The sequence below is a fragment of the Rattus norvegicus genome, chromosome 7 (assembly GCF_021556685.1).
Source record: "Rattus norvegicus strain SHRSP/BbbUtx chromosome 7, alternate assembly SHRSP_T2T, whole genome shotgun sequence".
Lineage (NCBI taxonomy): Eukaryota > Metazoa > Chordata > Mammalia > Rodentia > Muridae > Rattus > Rattus norvegicus.
In genome coordinates this window covers 57,316,711-57,332,024 of record NC_141540.1, presented here as the reverse complement: position 1 = coordinate 57,332,024, position 15,314 = coordinate 57,316,711, and the positions used below count along the sequence as shown (strand labels likewise).

At 41.5% G+C, this 15,314-nt stretch overlaps 1 protein-coding gene across 4 annotated transcripts in view; it reads right to left on the bottom strand.

Moving 5' to 3' along the window:
* Caps2 (calcyphosine 2) overlaps positions 1-15,314 on the bottom strand; it is a 64,146-nt gene that overhangs the window by 16,986 nt on the left and 31,846 nt on the right. For 2 of the 4 annotated variants that reach the window (XM_087558481.1, XM_087558482.1), the window contains exons 10-13: positions 8,011-8,130; positions 4,635-4,709; positions 3,858-3,953; positions 3,677-3,770 (exon numbers count right to left, since the gene is read on the bottom strand). In XM_087558481.1, coding sequence (XP_087414607.1) covers positions 3,677-3,770; positions 3,858-3,953; positions 4,635-4,709; positions 8,011-8,130 — 385 coding nt within the window. 4 annotated transcript variants of the gene reach the window in all.

Genomic DNA, 15,314 nt, shown 5'->3' with positions numbered 1-15,314 from the left:
ACACAGCCAGAATACAGCAAATACAGAGTCGAATGCCAGCAGCAAACCACTGAACTGAGAACGGGACCCCCATTGAAGGAATCAGAGAAAGAACTCGAAGAGCTTGAAGGGGCTCGAGACCCCTTATGAACAACAATGCCAAGCAACCAGAGCTTCCAGGGACTAAGCCACTACCTAAGGACTATACATGGACTGACCCTGGACTCTGACCTCATAGGTAGCAATGAATATTCTAGTAAGATCACCAGTGGAAGGGGAAGCCCTTGGTCCTGCTAAAGAATATTTAGGGACCACATTCAACTAATACTATAAAAAAATGAGCTAAGCCCCCGTAAAAACCCTAGCACAGTACATGTTTATACAATAATTCATGTGAATAAAAGAGAATTCATATATTAGAAAAGAAACCACAGAAGCTATGGCATGAGTTCCACTGAATGTGTGGTAATCCCTGTGATGGTCAGTTTACTCAACATGACATAATATGCAGAATTGCCTGATATGGGACTGTCTGTATTAGGTTGACCTGTAAGCACGAGGGGGGGGGGTATTTTCCTAATGTTGAGTTGGAAAGACCCATCCATTGTGGGTGGCATCATTCCCTAGACAGGGGAGATCCTGGGATGTCAAACAGTGGAGAAAGCATGTTGAGCCCTAGCATGGGTGCCTTATTGGTTCATCATTCTCTGCTCTTAGCTGTGGATATGACATGACATGTTGCTTCAGACTGCCTTGAATTTTTCTGTGACAGTGATTTGTAATCTGGAATTGCTAGCCAAATAAGCCTTTTCTCCCTCTTTTTGCATGGTATTTTATCACAGTAACCAAACAAACAAAACAAAACAAACAAAACTTATATAATTCCCAAATTCAGAACTAGAGTTTTTGGTTCACAGATGATGCCTTGGAGACTGGGGAACCCATGGCCTTTGCCTGGTCTTTTGATAACAGATGTCACAAAACTACAAAACCGAATTTTAACCTAATTAGATCACCAAAGCTTCAATGACAAAATTCCTATCAAAAGTTCTTAACTCAACCTTGAGAATTACTATTCTAGTTTCAGAGTTGGCTTCACATATGACAAATGTGAACAATGTATAAACAAATGCAAACTCAATAAAGGAGGCTTCATTCCTCCTGTAAGCTTAAGGGAAGGGATTCCCCTTCCTCCCTCTTGGAATAGTTACTTTAGAAGATTAATAACTGCGATGTTGTACGTTCTTGTTCCTTTGAGGTGGATATGGATTCTATTCGAAAGTAGGTATCTATTGTTAGCTTTGTCTTTTCCCAGGATGATAAACCAGTCTATGAAAGGAGAGCCATCACTCAAACATATTGTATATATAAACCTGCTGACATAACTTTTCAAAATGTGTGATGTAAACACCAAGTCTCCTGTGTGGAGGTGATTCCTCCCTTTCCCTTCCTTCCTTCCTGCTTCTCCATCTCCCTTTCTCCATTCTCTACTCCTATGCCTCATCTCTGCTTCCTTTTTTCCTCACTTTCCTGAGCTGAAGAAGAAAGGGAATTTCCCCATTTGGTTCTTAAGAGGACAGAGGATAAGAGTAGATCCGCAACTACACCGAGTTGCAACAGCAGCAGCTCAGAACTTGTACTGACCATCTCTTTCAATAGAAAGAAAGTGTGTTATCTTCAAAGTGCACAAAAGGAAGTGGAGTTGACTTTCTCTATACATCAAGAGTCAAGTAGGAATGCCACAAGCATGAATTGTCTAACCCAAGATTAAGGTATCTAGAGTTCCCTCCTCCTTCATTCCTTCTCTACTTGGTCATCATATCTCAGTGGCTATATCTACTAAAAACGTGTCTTCTGACTACCTTTGTAGCCATTGTCACTTGCTTCTCAAGGCATCATGAGTTCTCTCCTAGGTTAATATTCATCCAATCCATGCCTTAAATGCTTGCTTTTAATGGTTCAACACATTGAATTCGGAGAGATATTTCTTTTCTCTCTTTTTTAAAATTAGATATATTTCTTTACTTACATTTCAAAGGTCATTCCCTTTCCTGGTTTCCTGTCCATAAGCCCCCATCCCCTACCCCTTCCCCATACAGGTATTACCCCCATCCATCCACCTTACTGCCCCCCCATACTCCCCAGCTACTCTCTGCTACATATGCAGTTGGAGCCATGGGTCAGTCTTTGGGTAATGGTTTCCTCCCTGGAAGCTCTTGTTGGTTGGCATTGTTGTTCATATGGGGTTGCAAGCTCCTTCAACTCTTTCAATCCTTCCTCTAATTCCTCCCAAAAGGGTCCTGTTCTCAGTTCAGTGGTTTGCTGCTAGCATTGACTTCTGTATTGGACAAGCTCTGGGTGTGTCTCTCAGGAGAGATCTATATCCGGTCCCTTTCAGCATGCATTTGAGATATTTCTAAATTACAAATCTGGTCATGTAGTCTCTCTACTCTACCCATGTCCTCTTCTCAGTGATATATTACACACTGCTCTTTAGTGTAAGGCTCCTGTTTGGTTTAGTCATGGGGAGAAGGTATATGTATGTGGAAGTCATAGGACATCCTCAGGTAGCGAACCACTGCTTTTTTTTTATGAGACCTGGTCTCTCTGTGGTCCAGAACTCACCAAGCAGACTAAGTTGTGTCCAACAAATAACCCTAAAATTGACCTGTGTCTGTTACCCCAGCACTGAAATTACAGGTTTATGCCACCAAGTCCTGAATTTTTGACCTGAGTTCTGGAATTTGATCCCAGGTCCCATGCTAGCAAGATTATATTCTCTGTCAACTGAACTATCTTTCTACTACAAGTCTACTTCCTTTATGTCTACAGTTCAAACAAACTGACCTACTTTCACGTCTCCAGGTAATCCATGTACCTTCTGGCCTTCGTTCTTTATACATGTTATTCTCCACCTTGAAGCCTTTCTAGTACCCTCACGGAGTCCTTAATTAAGCTTGCTGTCGCTTTCTCCAGAAACTCTTACAGCCCATTGAATTGGACCCAATTAAAGTGGACCCATTGAAATGTCTCCAATCTGACTCCTACACACCTCCCATTATGCTGCAATTGCTACAAAGTGAAGAACTATTCTAACCGACTCGGTGTTTCAGCCCCAGTGTTTAGAACGGGAACATATATAAGCATTCCATGAATGATCAGTACAGAGAATGTTTCATTGTAGGTGATTTAAAATTTCAGCACACTTGGCAAGGTCAGAGAGCAACCAGAAGACAGGCTGTCCAAGGCACAGGTGCCACTCCACAAAGAAAATCAAGTTCCTCCTTCTGTGAAGTATTACTTCCAGGGCTACTGAGATAGGCACTCATGCAGAACAGGCCTTGTACAGAGAGCTACAACAGTAGCAAGAAACAAGTTCTCATGGCAACGGCTCCACTAAGAAACAACGTGCGGATGTTTATGGGAAGTAAATACTATGCTTAAGGTTTGATTGGGATTTATCAACCATTCACCATTCACACAAATGTCTCTGCTCAGGAAAATAAACTGGACCTGTGGCCTTGCTCCACACCAGAGAGGAGCACAGAGCTGTTAAGTGCCAGCACACACCTGAACTCACCTTACAGTGCCAGGACACATACAAACTTACAGAACACACACACACACACACACACACACACACACACACACACACACACACACCCTTGCAGCACAGTGCCAGCACACACCCACTTACAGTATAGAAGTCACCAAGCTCATATTGCTCTCCTTTTCTCTGTCCATACTGATGACAATAAACGTCTTTTTTAATAAAAGGAAGCACGCTTGTTCTAGAAGTGAAGCAACAACAAAGATGAAGGCATTCTGTTCCCCTTGGAAGCAATTCTCTAGGGTTCTAACCGTGTTTCAGAGCATACCTGTTTTTCCCAAACATTCGATACTCATACACATTTAGGGACTGGTCATGGGCAAAGAAAAACCCAATCAGTTCCCTGCAGGCATCGCGTCCATTTCTAGAAAAACAACATGATGCCATGGTGATTTTTTTGAGTAAGTAATAAAATAAGATCGTATATATCTCAAGTGGTGACACTATAACTCCCTTGGGTGTGGGGCAGTGAATGGGGGTCGCCGAACATTTAGGGGAAATGTGCTATGGCTTGCAGAAATCCCCAACTGAGTTAGATTTGGATAAAGAGGTATAAGCTTAACTGTGGACAGTGTCCAGCTCTGTCACAACTCGGGTGGCTAATCAGCAGAGACTCAAGATAAAACAGAAGTCCTTTAAGAACTCTGGGCTTGCAGAGTTTATGAGAGTGAGGTTAAAAAAAAAATTAAAAGTCCTCTTCTTTGTCATTGCCTTTATCAGTAATCTGTTAACTCAAACTATTAAAACTAAATTAACCATCTGACATAAGAATTGACTTCTAAATAGATTAGAGACTTCTATCAGTAATATGCAAGTTTATCCCATCTTTCCCAAGACTTTTAAGATCAATTTTTAAATATTCTTAGTTAAAATATTTGTCTTACAGTGTCTTATTTTATACAACAATAATTAGTGCTTAAAATTATATAACCCAAAGGTTCACATTTCTCAATATTTGTATGATCTAATCTTGACACTTCTGTAAAAGAAAAGAAATATATTATTATAATCACACGAGTAAAATAATTAATAAAGTGACAGTTACCTTGATAAGACCCTCCCTTCGAATTCTACTTTCTGAGAAAGGTCATTCTCTGTTAATGTGGAGTTGGTTCTTATCCTGTCAAAATACACTTCTGTAAGTCATACACTTGATAGAAACAACAAATGCACCAAGGGACTATGGCAATATTTTGAGATATCACAGATTAAAGATGAGAATTAAGATTCAGATTGTGAATACATAGACGCAAAAGACATTATGGTACCCTGAGCCCCACACAGTTTACACTACATCAGGCCTCATGCCAGCACCCATAGAGGCAAGGTGTTGTAAAGGTGCACTGGGAACAGAGCACATCATCTTTGGTTGCAGGGCTGTCTGAGAAGACTTGCCTCATGTCTCCTCACCCCTGTCTTCTCCCTCCCCTCCCTTCTCCTTCCATTTCCTGTCCTTTTCTTTTCTATTATGCCCTTATTGTATAGTATATGCTGGCCTGGCATATGCTGGGATTGCAGACCTGAGCCTGCACATCAGCTCAAATGCTGTTTGTAACCTGGTTCTTTTGCCTTCTTCACAGCATAGCACTTAGTTTTTTAGCGCTCGTGAGTATGACCAACAAGCGTTGTTTCGCCAATAATCTCAACAGGAAAGATTCTTGTCCTTTGCAATGGGAGGATGGGCAGAGTTCCCTGCCTATGAATTTTAAAGGGATACAGTCAGGAGCAGCACCAGCATTGAACCATAGGACCAAAACCAACATACACCTACTTCCAAGAAATCCTGACACATTGAGCCCTATCAATCAAGTTTGTCATTACAGACGGCTGATGCTACTCCTTACTGAAACAATGGTGGGAAGGAGCGATGGATGAACCAAGCTGTGTGTGCGCATATACATGTGTGTGTGTGTTTATATGTGTATTTACATTCATGTGTGTGTTTATATATTTATATACTTATATATGTGTATGTATATATATTTTCTTATATATAGCACTGCTGACCTTCTGAAGACTCCTAGCCCTAAGTCTTTAAAACATAAAGCAGATCTTGAATGAACACACAATGGTACCCTCTATTTAATAATGTCCTTTATCTTAAGAGATAAATCAGTACTGTATTATTACTACTCATCTAGTTTTATGAAAATCGCAGGAATAATAAAAATAACAATGGTACAATAGTAAGCATGTGGGCCACAGTCACGGAAAGCAGAAAGGTCCTGCAGAAAGGAAGCTGGAGAAAGGAAACAAAAGCCTGCTAACTCCATAAGGGATTGGGAACAGAGAGGAGCCAGGAGGGCTCCATCGTCTCAGTTCAGTGTGAGTCACTGGTACTAATGCAGTCACTGGACAGTCACTATGTTCCTGAAGTGACTGACTTTAAGGTCTGGGGAAATGACAACAGCAATACCAACGACCATTTGCTAGGCACTGGTTATTATTGATTCACTTCACTATGCATGGGTTTGTTTAATGCTTGCAGTAAAACTGTGAAGGGAGCACTAGATCATGTAAGACAAGTAGTTGCTTGCAACCATATGGGCACATGACATGTCTGGAAGACAACCTTGCTCTAACCATTGTACTCTCTCATTTCTTAGTGGTGAGCAATGCTGGGAGGCTGAGCTAGTTACATCAAGGAGCCTGGTGTCATCAGGGAAGGACACAAGTAAATTCGTATTTATATTATAAAGGGCAGAGTGCCACACTGAGTTCCAGGCAGCGAGTGAGTAGTACAAATGCTTCCCTGTGTAAGTCCTGAACCAGTCCAAAATGAAGAATTAAGCACATTGAATACCAAAGGTGAATTCTGCCATTCACAAAGTTGGTAAGAAAGCATGGTTTAGGCACACAGCAATAATAGGGTACATGTTTGGCACTAGAGTTATGCAGACTAACTGCACCTTTGTACTGAAGAGAAACCTGTGAAGTTCAGTACAGGGTGAAATGTGTCTCTGCAGGAAGCTGCCTCCAGAGAAAAGAGAAGAGAGAGGGTTACCCTACTTACACCAATCTTGCTGCCAAATTATGAAGCAAAGGTCCTTCCTTCCTTCCTTCCTTCCTTCCTTCCTTCCTTCTCCTCTAGAGAGAACAAAAGAGTGGGAAGCCCTGGATCTGAAAATCCTAATCAAGAAACCCCGTGGGGGGGTTGGGGATTTAGCTCAGTGGTAGAGCGTTTGCCTAGCAAGCACAAGGCCAAAAAGCACAAGGTCCCCAGCTCCAAAAAAAAGAAAAAAGAAAGAAAAAAAAGAAAGAAAGAAACCCCGTGGGATTTTTCTGAGCTGGATTTACTTTAAACAAGCTGCATGCATTTGTTATGAAGCAATACGAAGGTGGGTGCAAGAAACCAGAGAGATGAGACTGAAAAACAGGGTTCAAATCATCTGTGCAGCTATGATGATTTGACATGCAATATAGTAAAATTCAAAATTCAGGGTGATATTTATTTTCAAGTAGGTTCAGACTTATTAAAGGAAGATACAAAATGCACTAACAATGTAAGAATGGATTGGTAAGTTGGTCAAACTTCTCCTAAGGACATCGGGATGAACAATGCACAGGTGAAAATTAACCATCATTACTCTCCAGTGAAATACAAATTAAACTCACCCATAGACATTGAGTAGGAGAAACACAATGAACAAACATAGGCAGCATCAAGTGCTGGCAAAGAAGTATAACCATTGGACCACTCATCCTGCCACTGGGAGGACTATTTACCAGTGCCTTGTGGAGCTGGACATGGGCAAACTACATGGTCCAGAGAGTCTAAATATTCACTCATATGAGGGAGTATACCAGAAGTATATGCACAACAGAGTTCACCTCAGTATAGTTTATAAGTCAGCTGGCATGGTAAGTATCTGTGAGTGGTGAGTTGTCCTATGTTCATATAATGGAGTAATGGAGGGTAAAGAGAAAAACGACTATAAATCCCAACGGGGATGATACTCCTAAATATAATGTTGAGGAAAAGGCATCAGGCGTACTACATTGAGAATCTTTATAAAGGTGTGGTTACCTACCCTCCTATGATTCTAAAAAGAAGTGAACTACTTAAGAAGCAGGGCATGTGTGGAATGATGGTCTTTTTCCTCTGCAAATTAATTCTTCATATATTACATGAATCTGAGTTAGCGAGGCAGGGTACCATCCTCGGGTAGAGATTTCTAAATTACTATATTACTCATTTTCACCTGTTATCCTGAAAAGAATTATGACTTCCCTTCTAGATTATAAATGTTAAAAAAAGGGGGGGGGATACAAAGAAAGTAGAAGAAAACATGGAAGGAGATGGCGCTTAGATCTGAAGTCTCAAAACCTTTACTTCTCTGTACACAGTCTTAAAGAGATGCGAATTTATTCAGCAAGATACAGAAGTGTATTTTAACAATACATCGTTAAGCTTTCCTTACTTCGTTTCATGCAGAGTTCGTCTCCTAACTCGAAGAGGCGCCCTCTCTGAGTCTGGAGGGACATGAGAGCTCTCTTGGTTCTTGGTGTTTAAATCTTGTTCTGGATCACTGATGACAGCCCTAAGCAGGAGGACACAAAGCCTGATGTCTAGTGGGACAAAATGTGTGCTCCCTTATTTTCCAGCACTTGGAAACCGTCAAGCATCAGGTGGCACTTTGTCCTGTTGTCATAATGCTTGTCATATACGAGTGTACTAAACTATTAAAAGTACTACCCATAAGAAGTGAATACAGTTATCTGTACTTTCATGCAAATAAAACATAAGAACACCTAGAAATTATGACTGGAAGTAAGAACTTTATGTCTTCCTCTTAGCTCTCTTCAAATAGATAACATGGGAAGGAATATTGATAAATTCTGTATGAGCACTGACCAAAGACAAGTTAGGGAGGAAAAGGTTTATTTTATCTTACACATTACAGGTCAACCTTGAGAGGAGCCGAAGCAGGAGCTTGAAGCAAAAGCCAAGAGGAAGACTGTTTACTAGCTCCCTCCAAGGCTCCAGTTCTGCTACAACTCAGGACACCTGCCTAAGGATGGTACCAATCCCAGAAAGCTAGGCCCTCTGATGTTAATTAAAAATCAATACAAATGCCCTTACAGTCATGCCCACAGGTCAATCTGGTGGAGAGAGTTCTTCAATGAAGGTTCCTCCTTCCTAGGTATGTTAACTTGTCAACCAGACTAGACTTCTCAAGAGTATAAAGTGAAAAGCACAATAACAGAACGTGTGTGGGGAGGCATGAAGGAACAGGGCATGATTTCTAGAAAGAAAAACATAGGGGTCTGGGTGGATGTCTCAGTCAATGAAGTGCTTGCACCACGAGCATGAAGAGCTGAGTTTAGATCGTTGGATGTGTACAAAAGCCAGGCAAGGTGACATCTGTAATCTCAGGGCTGAAGGGGATGGAGACAAAAATGACCCTGGACATCTCTGGCCAGCTAGCTGATCTAAACTGTGAGTTCCAAGTTCAGGGACTGTTTCAAAAGCCACAATGAAGAACCATTGCAAAAGATACTCTTGCATCAACTTCTGGCCTCCACATGCACACATACCACACACAAAAAAAGTAAAAGAAATACGTAAGGAGTCCATGCAAGCACTTGAATGGATTCCTTATGTTTATTAAAGAACATTTTTCAAATTTATTTTTTTTACTTATTCACTTTACATTCCTCATACTGCCTTCCTCCTGGTTACCTCCTGCAGTCACACCCACCCACCCCCAAAGACATGTATCGTATATACTCACTTACACGTAGATATTAGCTATAAAATACAGGTACCATGCTACACTCCACAGACCCAAAGAAGCTAAACAAGAAGGAAGGCCCAAAAGAGGAAGCTTCAATCTCACTTAGAAGGGGACATAAAATACTCATAAGAGGCAGATGGAGGGAGGGAGCTGGGAGGAGGGGAAGAGGTGGAGGAGATTGGAGGGTTCAGAATCAGATGTGGGGAAGGACAAAAGATATGGCTAGATGGCCATAAAAATAAATGGAAATCTGCAATTGACAGGGGTGGGGAGGTGCTGGGCATCTTCAGGATTAGACAAAGACTTGGTATAAGGGAGGCACCCAAGAATCAATGGAGGTGACCTTAGCTGTGACTCACTACATTGGGGATATGATATGGAAGCTGAAGTGGCCACCTCCTGTATCCAGGCAGGAACCCAGTGGAGCAGTTGAGACACCAACCCACCCACAAAACTTTCAACCCAAAATTTATCCAGTCTACAAGAGATGTGGGCCTGAAGGATGAAGAAAAGACTGGGGGAATGGCTAACCAATAACCACCTCAACTTGAGAATCATACCATGAACAAGTACCAATCCTTAACACTATTAATGATACATAAATAGTGGGTGGAGCTTGGGGGATTCTTATGGAAGATAGGAGGAAGCATTGCGGGCACCAAAGGGGATAGGAACTCTACAGGAAGACAAACAGAGTCAACTTACCTGGACCCTCCAGTCTCTCAGTCTGAACAACCAACCAAAGAACATGCAGGGCTGGACCTAGGCCTCCCTATACATTGAACTGATTCTTAAATCATGAGGAGAACACAGCCAGAATATAGCAAATACAAAGGCGAATGCCAGCAGCAAACCACTGAACTGAGAATAGGACCCCCGTTGAAGGAATCAGAGAAAGAACTGGAAGAGCTTGAAGGGGCTCGAGACCCCATATGTACAACAATGCCAAGCAACCAGAGCTTCCAGGGACTAAGCCACTACCTAAAGACTATACATGGACTGAGCCTGGACTCTGACCTCATAGGTAGCAATGAATATCCTAGTAAGAGCACCAGTGGAAGGGGAAGCCCTGGGTCCTGCTAAGACTGAACCCCCAGTGAACTAGACTGTTGGGGGGAGGGTGGCAATGGGGGGAGGATGGGGAGGGGGAAGGATTAGGGGGATGTTTGCCCGGAAACCGGGAAAGGGAATAACACTCGAAATGTAAATAAGAAATACTCAAGTTAATAAAAAAAATCATGAGGAGAGGTTAACACTTGAAAAGGAGAAAGGCTATTGCAGGAAGACAACTGCATGTGAGGTTTCAGAGTGAGAAAACCCAACAGAGCTCGAGAACCTGGAGCATGTGGCTGGGGCTAGACAGATCTTTCCACTTCTTGCTTCTTCCAGTAATGGCATTTAAATAGGCTGTATGTAGTATTATTTCATTTACTTAATATTAATATAATATCTGTGTGTGTGTGTGTGTGTGTGAGTGTGTGTGTTTTAATAAGGTTATGCCATTTGGGGTGATAATACTCCTCCCAGAAGCCATAGATCATCTAACAAAAATCCAGCTGCCCAGCATAGGAAGCTCCCTATTGAGTTGCTAGTCAAGGGAATTCAGAGACTCCCCAGACAATTTTGCCATTGCCTTTGGTTACACCCTAGACCCTGAAAGTAGGATCATATTGCTAAAGATGCACTTTGGACAGAGGGCTTGAAGGAATCCAACTGGATCTGACCTAGAAGCCTCCTCCCTAAGGACTAATTGTTAGAACCCCAGAAGGAGCTGTGCAAGTTGCCAAGGGAGAAGGTGATGAATGGCCCTCCCGACTCCAGTGCCTGGAGACTACATCAGGATGAGACAGTGTGACAGTGGCACTTAGTGCCTGGGGTTAATGAGCAGTTGACTTGAGGCTCAGTAGGAGGGAATTCATACCTGGTGCTGCAAACCTAACCAACTACCATGTTTGATGATGATGTAACTTTCCTAAGCCATTATCATTTTTAACTATATTCTAAATACCCTTATGCCTGCAGATGAGTGTATCTCTCACCTCCATCAAAGAAGCTTCTTTTTTTTTTTTTAGAAGACAGAGACCATTACAGAAAGTCATAGCTGGTCGAAGTGCAGAGACTAACCATGTGGTGCCCAGGCTCAACTGACCTATCTACAATATAGACCCTTTACCTAAGGCTCAGGGAACATCACAGAAGAGAATGAAGAAAGTTATAAGAGTCAGAGGACCAGGATGTCTGCTTTCAGGTAGTATCTTCTGTATATGACGGAGAGAAAAGCTACACTTATGATGTCTCAACAATAGGGTTGCCTGAACAAGACCTGGAAAATGACAACACACGCTAACGTGAATGGGAGAATCTCACAAGGCCCATGCTTAGAAGAAAAGCTGCAGGCAGTTAACGAGGATCAGTGTTCTCCAGCAGTGAGTCTCCTGACAGATTAGAAAATCCCACATGAGGCTATGAGCATCGATAAAGGGACTCAGCAAGTTGTATTTTATCAGTGTGTGAGTGTGTGTGTGTGTGTGTGTGTGTGTGTGTGTGTGTGTGTGTGTAACAAGAGTAAAAGGCCGTTAGTTTTACGGAGGGCATAGGAGGAATTAGAGGGAAAAAATGAAAAAGGGGTGTGAAGTAAATACAGTACTTATGTCTAAAGTTCTCTAAATTAATTAATTACATTCTAAAAATTACAAATGAGCAAACATTTTAATAGGTATCATGAGCCTTCAAAACTATGAAGACAAAACACCACTTGCGAAATAGAAGAACTTATGAATTGATTAAGTTTCCACAGTAACAGGAACAACCAAGAATGTTTTCTATATTTCTATGCTACACTTTAGATACATTTATTTGTGGAACCAATGAACCATTGTTTTAACTAAAGATAAAGAAAGTTTTTAAATTTTCAAAAAGAAAAGAAAAGAAAAGAAAAAGCAGCTACCAAAAGTTGTCATCTCATCTCGTCTTTTCTCTTTCTCTTCCTCCCACCTCCCTCCCTACCTCACTTGCAACAGTCCTACTGTCCGAGTCTGAGGTTACATACTTACACAGAATGTTAGAGTATATGAAAATTTGAAGCCCTTTGGGCAGAGACAAAAATCAAGAAATCGAGAGAGAAAACGTGACACTACAGCAACTCCTTCAGTCACGTGACTAGACACCAAACTCGGCTCTGCTTCCCAGGAAGTCCTTGTTTCTGGTTTTCATTCATTCATTGGTCAAGAGTATATGCTTTACAGATACTTCGCCCAACTACAGGAATGCCGCCACAGTGCAGTGAGAAGGCTCCCACAGTGCCCTTGCCCTTGGGGAACACATGCTTTAAAGAGGACAGATAATAAATTAAGTAGGAGACTACAAAATAAACTACACATTCGTGGTTGATATGGAAGAAAAAACAGTGAGTTGATTTGAAGTTATGAACAAGAATTTATCAATTACTCATTAGGTGTTTGTGCTGGCTAGCTTTATGTCAGCTTGACACAAGATAGAGTCATCTGAGAGGAGGGAACCTCACCTGAGAAAAACTACTCCATAGGATCAGCTGTAAAGCACTTTCTAATTAGTGATTGATGGAGGAGGACCCAGACCATTGTAGGTGATGCCATCTTTGGACTGGTGGTCCTGGGTTCTATAAGTAAAGCAGGCTGAACAAGCCATGAGGAGCAAGCCAGTACCTGGCATTCCTCTATGGCCTGTGCATCAGCTCCTGCCTCCAGATTCCTACCCTGTTTGAATTCCTGCCCTGACTTCCCTCAGTGATGAACAACAATGTAGAAGCGTAAGCCAAAAATCCTTTCTTCTCCAACTTACTTTGGTCATTCTGTTTCTTAATTGAAACAGTACCCCCTAACTAGTACTGTGTCCACAGTAAGCTGCATCATGTGACTTCCACGTAAGAGTATGAAGTAAAATTAGTGCACAGCAGCATAGATTTCTGGGGAAAAGGCCATTGGAAGAGAAGAGAAAATAATGCAAAAGAATAGAGGCACCAGGGGAACCTGGCATGTTCTGGAAACATATGCATGGAGCACAGGAGAGGACAGAGTGGGAAAGAGTAGAGTCCTAGTGGGCAATAGATGGAAGGTGAGATCTAACATCAGGCAGCAGTGGCCCTGGCTTATCAGCCCTTCTGATCCATACGCTTGCCGTGGCTTCACTTAAATAGAATGTACTTTTTGATGGTTCTGCTGTTCTTCATTGAACTAAGTCAGACAAACGTGAGTTATTTGGAAATCTGCTGATCTAGGGTTCTCCTGGCTAAGTAGCCTAGCTGCAGTTATAGGGGAAATCTTTTTCTGGAGACTTGTTGGTGAGCCAAGCATCCTTTAGAGTTGGAAAATGCCACAAAAGCACAAATGGAAATGCATGCAGATTCTTAAGGTCTATGCTCAGAACTGACATGATTTATTTTGTTAATTTGTAACTTATCTAAGTAAGAAGCATGATCAGACAAGCCATTCCTGGACAGCTACTACCCTAAAGACGTGTGGACAAAAACTACTTTTAGCTACTAAATTTTGACATTTCATATAGCCGATACCAAGGCTTTATTGAATTTCCAGGGACTGAGATAGGGAATTGACAGATGATTTGATTGTCTTTCAATAGTTTCACTCTAGTGAGTGGGTTGAAAATAAGCCAATGAGAGGTTAATAGAAACTCAATGAAACTCAATGGGGACTGAAAGAAATTACCCAGAAGATAGAAAGAGGCAATAACAAGAAAGGGGCAACAGGAGAAATAAACGTATTTTTTTTTTACTAGAACTGAGTCTTTGCTGACAAAGTGCATATCGGAGTTGAAAGAAGGAAATGGGTCAAAAGGCATCCCCAGGACTTGAGGACTAAATAATTTCTAACCTGGAATTGCTGTGGGGGAAAATTAAAGCAGATTTGATCCTGTGAGAAAATTTAGATTAGAAAAAAAAGAGAAATCAAAATCTTGAAGATTAAAGATGCAACAGAATACAGAACATGTTTGAAACCAGGAAGCGAATGTGTAGGTGAAATGCATTTGCCACATCTGATGACATCTGATGCTTCAGAAAGACAAAAGTTCTCAACTGAGACCAAGAAGAGAACTGAGAAGCCCTTTACCTAGGTACAAGGTGCCACCATGTTTCTTATGAATTGAAAGAGTCATGTTGCAGACAGTGACTTCGAAGAACTTGCTGGCACTTACACAGCTTATGGAAGACCCCAGGGTCTATCAGCACCAAACACAGAGAGGGGGTTGGGGAGAATATGCAGATCAAATGTGGACAGCCACCAAACTAAACATGTTTTTCCTCAATGACTTACTCCTCATACTACAATTTGTTACTTTATGAGTTACCTTATACAGTTGCTGGGGGATTTATAAATTATCAATAATTAGCTTCACAGTGTTCAACTCTACACAAGTCACTGGGTACCACAGTGAAGTGACCCTGTGGGACATGTGTTCCTAATGGAAAGTTATGACAAGTTATGCTTGTCCATTTAGAAACCATGGCAACTGGCTCAATGTAGATCCTAGTTTTGACACGCTGTCTCACTGATCTCCTGATATCACATCCCATCTTTGAAAGCCAAGTTTTCTACAGGTGCTATGACAAACAGCCGACAAATATCATGTGAACACCAAGAACAGAACAGAAGGTAACTCTGAAAGATTCCTCTATGCCCAAAAGAAACATACATACCATTGAAAAGCAATCTAAAATTCTATGAATGAATTTTTTTTAAATGCTGTCTTCTGATTTATATGAGCTTCAAAAATGTTCATTAAGTTGTCAGGAAATAATTATTAAATGGTTTAAATAAAAATACTTCATGAGACAATAAGAATTTTTAAGTGTGTGTGTGTGTGTGTGTGTGTGTGTGTGTGTGTGTGTGTGTGTGTGCATCCATACACACAGGCCTGCCTACCAGTGAATACATGATCATGTGGGTTCATATGTTCAGGATCTCTCATTGGCTTGGAGCTCACCAAGCAAG